At 36.7% G+C, this 12,052-nt stretch overlaps 1 protein-coding gene across 1 annotated transcript; it reads right to left on the reverse strand.

Annotated features, from left to right (window-relative positions):
* Nucleotides 1-2,241: 2,241 nt before the first annotated feature.
* si:ch211-191i18.2 (uncharacterized protein LOC564095 homolog) lies at nt 2,242-11,262 on the reverse strand. Its single transcript, XM_047807625.1, has 5 exons — nt 11,118-11,262; nt 6,413-6,505; nt 6,140-6,255; nt 4,502-4,623; nt 2,242-2,604 (listed from the first exon to the last, which is right to left on the reverse strand). Exons 1-4 carry the CDS (start codon nt 11,218-11,220, stop codon nt 4,549-4,551), a joined length of 387 nt encoding a protein of 128 aa, XP_047663581.1. The 5' UTR covers nt 11,221-11,262; the 3' UTR covers nt 2,242-2,604; nt 4,502-4,548.
* Nucleotides 11,263-12,052: the final 790 nt, after the last annotated feature.

Here is a 12,052-nt window from a genome sequence, read left to right on the forward strand (position 1 = left end):
TCTCAAAGCAGCTTTACAGAACATAAACATAGAACAAAAGGTTATTATAAAGAATAATATAAAGATTAATAGAATGCAAAAATTCAAGATTAATATTAGATATATTTAAATGTGTTTGTATTTATCCCCAATGAGCAATTCTGAGGTGACTCAGGTGACTGTGGTGAGTTAAAACTCCCTTGAATGGTAAAGGAAGAAACCTTGAGAGGAACCAGACTCAAAGGGGAACCTCATCCTCATATGGGTGACACTGGAGGGTGTGATTATAAATATACAGTTTGACAAAGGTTGTATTGATGAGGAGGTTGTTGTCCTCAAAGACCACATGGAGTTGGTATCTCTAATAACATCTCAGAGTTAAAAACTGTTTTTTCAGACTCCTTACACAATCAGTTGAAGTATGTAAGAACTTAACTTATTTTTATCTGTTATACTAAAAACACTTAACATTGTGGAAATGAAAAATAGTAAGTTATATTAATCTTGATGTCATTTTATGGTTAGCAGGTACAGACAAATATCTCAATAGCACACACTGCTAGGAAATATGAAAAAAAAGATGAATATACCTTTAGTGTAAATAAATATACTGTATAGAAATGACATTGAGAGCAGAACCTGTATAATTGATTCTGAGACAAATGACCAGAAATTATGAATTAAATGAATACGCAGAGGAATCGTAGCACAGTATAATGTTACAAATATCACTTTAGTCCTAAATATATCTTTCTGTTTTCTTCTATACATACAGACTGATGTCAGTAATATTCCTGACATGAGATTCCCTTAAGCTTATTGTTCATGTCCATTTGTATTTATCCCTTGCATGCACTTGATTTATAACGTACATGTGTGTTCTCTGGAAATTTCAGCCATTTGTTGTGTTGTTCAGTGCTCAAAGGCAGAAAATTGTAATAATGTATTCAGTATGTTGTCTTAGTGTTTTGTTGCTCATCAAGGATCAAACAGAAAGACAGAATACAGATAGCTGTTTCTCCAGAATGAAAAATCCAAGTAAAAAACATCCTTTGTTTTTCCTGTTCTCTGTTAAGTTTCTTGCTGGCTTTAAAATTGATCAGCACAGAGTTATTTTCCAGCCATAATCCAGTTGTGTCAACTCTTCTGCCTTGTTAATAGCTTATGAGTTATTGTCCTAACTGCCCAAGCACAGATAACTGATCTTGACAAAATATTGTAACCATAAAGAGATTAACTATTAACATAATTTGTGAAGTGTCTGTTAGCATAGTTTTAAATATTCACAATATTCTTTAGCTTGTTAAAAAACATTTCTTTATTGGTTTTGGTACAAATATTCAGAATTATTAACAACATAGATGTTAGCTCACAAAAACTAAATGGCAATTTATTTTTCAGTGGAATTTTTGTGCCAGGTTTATAAATTTTAATATGTAAAGCATAATACTTAAAGCATTACCCTTACAGAAATCACACAAACTTCACATGTAAATAATTACAATATACACGTGTGATCACTGTTGGTTTGTTTTTGCTGTTGTTTTATTTTTTGTTTTTTTATTGAATGCTCATGTGTTTGTTTTGGTTTCACAAAAAATCTATTTAATTTCAAATGTTATGTTTATTTGCTGTTTTTATACAAAGGATTGGTTTCTTTTCCCCAGATGTGAACACATTATTCTGCGTTAGCTAATATGTACTTGAGCTCACGTGCTATTTCAGAGCACATATGAAATGCATGTTTGTTTGTTTTTTACATGTGATCACGTATTTTTCACATGGGAAAAATGATAGATGATCATTTGTGAACTGAATGTGACTTTCTGTAAGGGAGATCTGAAAAAGTGGCGTTAATGAAAGAAGTGCATTTGCTTAGGAAAGTGCCTGTGTGTACGCCATGCATTTTCGAGGCTCAACAGGACTTCACAGTATGTCCATGTCCTTAAAGTAATACAATCAGAGTCAATTTACAGAGTAATGCGTTGGTACAAAGGACTCATATATGATGTGTTGTAGTAATGCATTTTCCATTGAAGCAATATAACTTGGATATTTCTATTTTGGTAGAAACTGGGTGGATTCTGAGGATGTGTTGCTGCGTGTACAATGATCTGATGTAAAATAATGTAAAATGTTGAGGCAACACGTGCACAAACAGACACACACACTGGAGCATTTCATTCTTTGCAGAATTTTGGTCATTAAAATAAGCCATGTTATTTACCGTTATTAAAAATTTAAATTAGAATTGCAGTGAAATCCATTTATATCTAGCTTTAATTTTTTTACATTCATAAATCCATATTGTCTTTATAAGCTTTTTGTCCCTCTGTTCTATAATTATAAGGCACAGTTGGATAGTTCAGTTAAGCTGTGTGTCTCACACATCCTCTCCATCTACATTCAGTATGTTCTGGATTTGTAGAGGAGATTGAGTCTTGTGGTGTCTCCTGTTTACATTGATACAGCAGTGAAAGTCTAGAACAAGTTATAGCTGCCTCTCTGATGTGAGGTCTGCTTGTTTGATTAAGTCTGTGTGCCTTTTTTCCCCTCAGTCTCAGTTTTCCATGTCTCTGGTCCTCTATTAAGGTTGTCTGTCCATCTCTGTTTTTCCTCTGAGTCCTGGGAAAAGAAGGAACACAGTGAAACAGTTACACAAGTGATGTTTTTGGTGAGTAACAGATACAGATACAGTCATGAGCATGGGCGTAAATCCCGGGGGGGACGGAGGGGACCCCCCCCCCCCCCCAATCCGAGGGTTGTCCCCCCCATCAGAGGATTGCGCGCCCCCCCCCCCCATTTTTTTTTAAATATCGCACTCTCTATTGTGAAAAATATTTGTATGTATACCTAAATAATTGTGTAAGTAGAAAAAAAGACAAACGCAAAACTGCATTTAGAAACAGTTGAGCCCCCCTCCCCTTCCTCACAATGGTTTGACCCACTGCCTGCTTTCCCAGTACATCTCACATACTCTGCACACACGAGTCAGGTGTGTGGCTGCGGCTCAGTTAATGTTGGACTCCATTAAGTAGGGGATTTTACTCACTTTAAATAAAGCGATTCTCTTTAATGTAGTTGATGCAGACTCATTTATAAATTAGTTGCGGCAAAAAATAATTTGATTACCGATGTAATTTTCCATGAATCTGCTATATTAGCGATTAAAATCTGACTTATCTGGTTAACGTTAGCTTGTTTACAATAGCTTGTTGCTTAGTGCACTGTAACTAACACACCAAAGCCGTTTTGTTTTTATACATAGTGCAGTTACTGTAAAGTGATTATTTAATAATTGATTTTGTTACAAAACATTACTTATTTTATATATACTTTTCACAATAACAGTCATGTTTATATTTTATTGTATGTTGATGGCTTAACTGTAAACAACACAAACAATGCAATAAATAGTTTTGAAGACAAATCTGCTGTCATTGAACCTGAGAAAAACTTTATAAAATAATCAGTCTCCATGCTACAATAATAATGATAAAAGCAAAGTTTGTCAATGAGGTGACATGTCTTTATAAGTACAATTTGACTGTATTATTTGTGTCCCCCTTCAAAAATTGCTCATGAGAAATTGTATCCCCCCCCCCCCCCCACACTGTTAAATGAAATTTACGCCCATGGATACAGTATATAACCAAATGATTGTGGCCACCTGAGCAAAACAATCATATGTGTATTTTAGATTTTATTTTAAGATTTAGTCCCGGATTTTGTGCTCCACTGTCTTGGGAGAGTGTGTCTGTGGGGATTTGTGTGCATTAGTGCATTAGTGAGGTCAGGTCCTTAGGTGAGGAGGTCTTAGTGTTCAGTCAGTGTTCCAGTTCATTCAACAAAGGTGTTCATTGGTGTTGAGGTCAGGGCTCTTTCTCTCCAACCTTCACAAACCCTTCGTCGTCTTCGTGGACCTCAATTTGTTCAGTGTCATGCTGGAACAAGTTTGGGGCTGAACTGGCCCAGTTATGGATGTATTTGTTGGGACCCAAGTGACCAGACAAACAGAGTAATAATTATAAAAGTTTAATAATATATGTAATGCATTTGATACTGATGGGTTGTAATTTTTACCGCGGCAACTGTATATATTTTTACCACTCCTGTAAAGAAACTGTTGAATACGTGGGGATGTGGTAGCTCAGTGGTTAAGGTGTTGGGATCGGAAGGTCATGGGTTTGAACCCCAGGTCTACCAAGCTGCCACTGCTGGGCCCCTGAGCAAGGCCCTTAACCCTCAGTTGTAAGTCACTCTGGATAAGGGTGTCTGCTAAATGCCATAAATGTACATGTAAATGAATACAGATTATACACAAATAACTACAAAAACAAGCCTAGGTTTTGGTCGCCCTCTGTTGACAGCAAATAGAATTACACGAACATTTAACTGCTTACAGTACTGTATATAACCACTACCAAAGCAAATAATCATATGATTGGCATGGCTTCAAAAGTAAATGGGAAGTAGAGAGTGTGGTTTGGCTTTGCATATTGAGAATAGTTATTGCACTCACCTCATGTGTTTGTGTGTGATGATGTCCTGGGATGTGCAGTGTGTGTCCTAGAGGAGTCCGAGCAGCTGATGAGCAGCCAAGATCAGCATGAGCAGTAAGCTTGAATATACTGTCCTAAAGGCCTGGAAGGGTCAAAGAAGATCAGCTGTGCCAATAATCTCTTTACAAGCAAAACATAAACCAGTGATGAACATGTGCTGTGGAACTGTGTGGAATCTATGCTGGAAACATTCTTACATCTTTAACAGGCTAATAAGGAAGGCAAAAATCATATTATTATCTTATATCTACTGAACACATTTATTTAAAAAAATAATAATAATCGCAAACTTTTTTCTTTATAGAGAGGTTAGTGACACTTCAGGGGACAGGTGTCATTTACATGGTACTTACAGATGACTGAGTTTATTTAATGTGATTATCATCACTCTCTTTAACATAATTCTGTATATCGTTGTGATCAGCGCTGGAATCTTTATACATTGTATTTAAATCAAAATGTATTAGTTATAAATGCATTTTTACTGTTTTAAAGTAAAATGAAATCCACTACGTGAGACATCTTGAATCCATCTGAAACAAGAATGAAGGATTGTCAAAAAAAAGCTGCTGTTGATATGCTGCTGCTCTACAGTATATAGAGCAGCAGCATATCAACAGCAGCTTTTTTTGACAATCCTTCATTCATTTCAGTGAATATTTTCTGAGTGAGTGACTTGTCTTGATAATAACTCTATAGGGTTTACTTACAATAACTATCATCATGCTAATCAGTATCATAATCATATAATATAATAGGAATGTGACCATAGTGTGCTATTCTGACCTTTAGTGTGATTGCAACATGCTAGGAGTTTGCTCTGTAGAACATGACCATGGATTTAACTTTAGGGTGTTTTTTCCAACCTTAGTCCAGGAACATTTTAGATTCCCAGAATAAAAATATGCAGTGGATGCTAAGAGGAATTAATCATGTGAATCTCTGAGACCTAATCAACCCACTGTTATAATTTAGAGGCATTGTTTAGTTTCCCAGGCTATAAAGCAAGTGGGGAATTAAGATACTGTAGTGCTACACTAATGAGAGCCATGTGTTTATATTTAGGTTCCTTTCAGTACAAGTCAGATGTATCTGTTCTGCCACTCCCACAAAATCTGAAAATGCTATAAGATAACAACAAAGTATTAGCCTTTTAATGGGATTTATTACTACGTTTATTACTGTATTTTATTGCTCTCTACAGATATACATTATAGGATAATATGCTTGAGCTTGTCCAGGCGCTCTACAAATGTCAGAATATTTCACAACTTTTGTTATTCTGTGGTTTATTCGCCTTAAACCATGACTCAGTGTACAGTTCAGACACTGACCACATTACTCTATTTCACTTTGCTCTATTCAGTATCAGAGGAGTATTTGGCAAATTTCGACTGAAAAAGTTAGTTCCCACAAATCAAAGAAACTCCTACAATCCATTTCATAAAAAAGTTGTTTAGTGTCTCAGAAACAGGCAGCCATTCAATCTTACACTTAATTTTTACAATTGAGACAAGAAGGACCACATTTTCATCGCACAGCTTTGTCCAAACTCTGAATGGACAAAGGCAGTAAAAAACACTGTAAGGTTTATGTACCTCGTTTGAGTCTGTGGACACAGTGGAAAGTAGATCTGTTATATCCAAGTCACTATTATCAGTCTCAGTTTCCTTTTCCTTTAAAAATATCTCCAGCTCTTCCGTGCTGCTGTTGCCTAGTCAGACAAGTACAGTAGAAAAAGTGGATAATTCTATACATCTGCACATACAAAGTATACAAATCTGTACATACAACATATACAAGACATAAAAACTATCACAAGGTTCAGGTGTAGAAGATCATAGAAAGATGGAATAGTGTTAAATACATACTGAAGAAAGAGTAGTCAAATGTGGCATTGTAGTCGTAATCTGGTAAAGGAGTAGAATCATATTCAGGCTCCAGCTGTATGTCCACAATGGCAGCTGTAAAGATAAAAGGTAAGATTTAGGGGGATTTTTGAAATGTGTTTATGAGGTGTCTACTGAAAATAACTGGATATTTCAGTGAAGGACTATAATTTTGATTAGAATTTCCTAAAAGCTTAACTTTCCAGTACCATCTTGTTATTCAGTTATTCATCTTTAAGCATATTTCCAGTAACTGCAGTAAAAAGTAAATGTAATAAATATATGAAATATATTTATTGAAAACTGAACCTATCTGAAATCATCGTCTTAAGTATTTAGACATCCCAAACACCTTTTTCATTGTAGTAGGATGCTAGATGCAGATGGTTAACACTTTTTAACACATTTCAATGTCTCCTAATACGGGGAATGTTGTAGTTGTACTGCTGTTTGTCAGATATGTGAGTGTAATCTATCCTGACATGATATTTTCGAAGGTGTGGAATTACTCTTCTGCTGAAGAATGAATGAATAGGAAACAATGGCAGCTGTCAAGAGTGTTTCTGTCAGGCTCTGTCTCATGTTAGTATAGTTATTTCATAAAGTAAAGCCCTCAGTCACCAACATGACACCTTTATGTAGATGTGAGTTCATGTAGCAATGTGCACTGTGACAGCATGCTATATGAAACACTATTCAACAGGCAGTGGATCATCACGGGTCACTGAAATATTCAATCTAAAAGGTGTCCTGTTTCTGAAGTTCTTTTTGGAAAGTGTTTTAAAATGGCCCAACCCCCAGGCCCAGATGTTCTCAAGTTGAATAGATTTAGGCTGAAAGTAATCATGGGATATTACATTATATTATATTATCAGACCAAAGAAAATTGTTTGATTCACAGAGCACTGATGAATTCATGGTTATAAAAAAGAAAGGAAAAGAAAAAGAATTGCTTCCTGATGACTTCTTTGGCATTCTGCCAAACCTGAAAACGCCATGGTTAGCTTGTAGCATTGAGACAGAGTATCTGTGCTGTCAGTGCTTCTCTGAGATTGGGTTCAAAAGTAAAGAAGATGAGAAGTGACCCTGAGAAACCACTTCCCCATCCAGGGAAGCAGTTGAATAAATAATCTTTCATGCTTGCTTTTTAGACCTAATTCATTTACACAGCTGTATGGTTGGTCCAAAGCAACACAATTCTTTAAATTGGAAAAAAAAAAACCCAGGGAGCGTTCTTCATATTTCTAAGCCATATTTGGATTCTTTGCTCTCTCTATGGAGCTAGGTGTGTGTAGTTATGTTTTGAAGATATTGGTGATAATTGGTCATTAATTCATATTCACTCCCATGCATATGCTTTACTCAGATCTCAGTTCAATCCACGTTCTGGCTCGATTTTCTGGACTGGAAGCCACGGGACCTTGTGCAGTTAATGCAGGTCATATATCCTGCAATGTGGGCTCTAGTGCAGACCCTGGAATGTGTCATTTACCAGATCTGACCTTACAACAGATGGACTTTGCATTTCAAATCTCTAAGACATTGTTCTGTCCTGTGCCGAAGTAAAGAAATGGCCTACATGTTTTGCTGGATGGTAGGTTGCCAAGACCATTAGAGATTCTCTTCACCCTGACTTAACTGTCTCATTATACAACAGCCCTCAAGGAACAAGGGATGAATAGGATGCTCTCTATGAATTCTCATTTTTGTGCTAATAATATATCTGTTTTTCAAAAGCCAGTGGGAGTTTTTTTACAGTGCTTTTACGTGTAACGTCTGCTAAGACTTGTTACAAAATATGAGCTCAAAGATAGTTAGAGTAATCTTACATGCTACCCCATGCCATGACCCAACCCTTATACTCTCTAACAACATAAGAGCCAGGGGTGAAACAGGGCTGAGAGCTATTACTTAGATCTACGACAATATATAATTAGGATAATAAACAGCATGAAGCTAAATGTTGTAAGATGTGGAGCAAGTGTCTAGCCAATGTGCGGGTATGTGGTGTTATTTAAACATACCAGGGTAAGATAGCCACCTGTTATTAATTATAGTGTTACTGTATGAGACAACATTATAAATAGATCTTACGTTCCAGCTTTCATGGCCTCTGTCAACCAATTGATTAATTTCACAATACTTTGAAAATGTTCCAATTCAAACAGTGTATTAGTTTCTGCTGAGGTAACTGTTTAAGGGCGAATGCGCTTACTTAAGGGCGAACTACTTTAAAGATCCTCCCCATCTAGGACAATTAAATGAGCAGTACTCTGTCACAGTGATATCCATTCACTAGTAATTATTCTACCCCATGGGCATGCTTCCCCTTCCCTCTTTCTCTGTGCATCATTAGGGCCGACAAGGAGTTGAGAGAGTTTGAGAAAAATTCCAAGGTCTACCAGTTCCACATATTGTTTAGCCTCTGGATGTGAAACCACATGCTGGTTGTATAAATCGAAACAAAGACAGTCACAATTACCAAACAAACAGCTGGAACATGCTGAAATCTAAAAAAAAAAAAGAAAGAAAGAAAGAAAAGGAAAGAAAAAAAAGAAAAAGGAAGCCAATGAACTACTGAAAAACATGTTTGAACTGTTTGGAAAAAATACAAATATATTTTCAGAAAATGTTTCTAAAGCTGTAGGGTCTTTTCCCATCACATAGTCATTTAAAGTAAAGCCATGGTCAGCGACAGAGCTGATGTAACTTGATTCCAGTAAAGTTTCCCAGACTTTATCAAGATATCTTTAAAACATGTCAAAGCAAGTGAGAGAGGTTATGAGAAAGGATTCATGTACAAGGATTTTTGACAGGAATCTTGCTTTATTTCTTCATGCAAACCTTTATGCATGCATCAGGAGGTTTATTTTGAAAGAAACGACATCTTTCTAATTACAGACATTAACTAAGTATTATATTATCTGTGAATGTGTAATCATCCAGCTATTATGCAGGATCTGTTTGGTAAACATGATGTCATGTCACATACTAGACCATACAGATTCAGCAGTGTGAATCATGGGTGTTTGTCAGACTCAGGTTATCGTTAGCTACCTACTGTTGAGCTATGACACATGCTAAGACACGTCAGTATGAGAAAATGTAAAGTCATCAGTGTCCCTAGACAACAGCAAAAACTTACACAGGTTAAAACCTGCCTCCAAAAGACTCCAAAGCTCAGGCTTTTTACATGTTGTATTTAAAGAAGTTTTATAAATGCTATATCATTACTGCTACTTTAAATCTACTTTTAAAGTGACATAAAAACTTTAAATTTGGAATATAATTGACTAAAACATACATTGGCAGAAAGGACACTGTGTATAAATTGACATTTCCTTATCTTGTTTGTATATAATTACAGTCTTAAAAACTTACAGTTCAGTTCTGCTTAAATCTGTATTAAATCTGTATTCACCAACAACCATAAACACATTACTTGGTTTCTATAAAGATGAAACCAAATAAACATTTGTGTGTTCTCACCTCATCCCATTCTGGGTTACATAGTGTGACGGTCACATATGTTCAGAAGTCAAATAATGATTCACATCCCATATGCTGCCTAAACTTTGAATCTCATCGCATGTTTAGACATTCACGAGGGCACTGCAGGGCAGATGACAAACTCAAGCTCGAACTCGACTTTATGTGGAGTCCTGTGACTCTGAATAGTGAGACCTGCCAGAGCTGTGCATGAAAGAGGCGTTCTACAAAAAGCAGCTGTGCGTCAGGATTATGTCGCTCCCCCATGATTGTTTTAACCCTTGGGCCATCTCTTATGCCTGTAAAACTGCATTGCTCAGACAGAAAACACGGTTTCATACAGTCTGTCTGGATGCTCTGAGTTTGTGTCCTTTTCCCCCGGGTATTTCCACATCTAAAAAGCCTTCTGAAATTTCAGTCAAGTACTTAAAATGTTTACAATGTAAGTAATTACTCATCATCATCTGTTTCATTGTTAGCCATATGCACCACATGTTTTCTTTATTGTCTTATTGGTTTTTTTTTATCAATTAAGATCTATTTTGGGGCAAAAACAGAAGATTTAGAGGAAATGATTTAATCATATTGCTTCCCTTCATTTTTCTACACTTTCCTCTGGCAGTAAACTTTCCCAAGATACTTCTCCTCAAACTTATACCCCCCTACTGTGTGCTGAGGTCACAAAATTAAATTGTTTATAACATTTACACAATACTGATATATCTGTTTTGTTTCAAGATCAGATAAACAGTAGTCTATGTAGTGTTGATGATTTAGCAGTAACCTCTGAAACCTCTGAAAGCAAATGATCTCACCTTGGACGCAGGAGATCTGTCTCATTGCTCTGTCCTAAACAGAAACATGTGCAACTGTTTTTCTCTAATCCTCACCCTGGATCATATTGTCCATTTCCTACTGCACTTCCCAAACATGCACTTGTCCTCCACAAATACCTTCAGCATGCCCATGTGGACAAAACCCTGCATGTATTTCTTTTACAGCACCAAACAAGACCTGACAAGAATATGTATTATTTTCTGCCATGCAAGTTCCTTCATCTTCTCTCTCCTACTTACTCTTTGTCTTTTTCACTCTCTCTCTTATACATATATATGTAGACAAACACAGACACACACAACACAATACAGATACACACAATGCAGACACTCACATACCGACACTCTGTCTTAACACTCACCACAGCAGCGTGGCAGGAGCATCAAGGTCCCAGCCAAGCTCACAGCTATCAAGCATTGATGAAGTAACCTGAGCATGTTGCTCTTCCTTGAATCTGTATGCATGTAGCAGCCTCCACACTATGCCTCTGAATTACTGATCCCTGAGAGTATGTAAGTGGGGAGGAAACAGCCAAGTGAAGGGGGTGGGAAAAGGAGAAAGGGGAGGGAACTCATCCAGCATTGCTTAGCATAGTTATGGCCAAAATAATGCTTTCCTTTTTTTACATATGTTCTCACATTAACTGCCAAGAAAATTACATGGCTGGAGTGAAAACAGATAATCTAAGTTCGGCCACATCTCCTGCGGTACATAGTTTTGGGGGTGTGGTGGAATGGGGGGGTAGAACTGATGAGCTGACCTTGGAGTAGGACTGAAGATCTGAGATCCTACAGAGAGGTGACTGGGCCTTTTCTCATGTCAGTGTATTAAATGTCATGAAGACAACCAAGAAATATTGTATCTGTTGTTTGACAAATTAGTTTTGATCACGATATGCACATTTGTGGGTACTTTAAGTAAACTGGTCGAAACAGGGTACATGTTGATTAAATATGAGGCACTGCACATCAAGTTTGGTGAATGTAAATGATTATAAATCCTGGTGATTGGTGAAACAACTTACCTAAAATGCATCCTTTCCAAGTTTTGAAGGATAGTATAACGGTTAATAACCTTCAAGCAACTCAATATACTTTCTTTTTTGGCCCCAAAGACTTTTTTTAATATACCAAGAACCAGATGTTTTTCAGGATTGGAAAGGAAAGACAGGATCTTTGAGCCCCCAACCCTTTCTACTCCACATGGGGCTGGGCTAGAAGTGAAAGGTATTAAGATGTATTTCAGCAGCAGGACAGGACATGTAGCTGGGGGTGTGGGAGAGTGGAAGTGAATGAA

This window comes from Tachysurus fulvidraco, chromosome 24 (assembly GCF_022655615.1).
Source record: "Tachysurus fulvidraco isolate hzauxx_2018 chromosome 24, HZAU_PFXX_2.0, whole genome shotgun sequence".
Taxonomy (NCBI): domain Eukaryota; kingdom Metazoa; phylum Chordata; class Actinopteri; order Siluriformes; family Bagridae; genus Tachysurus; species Tachysurus fulvidraco.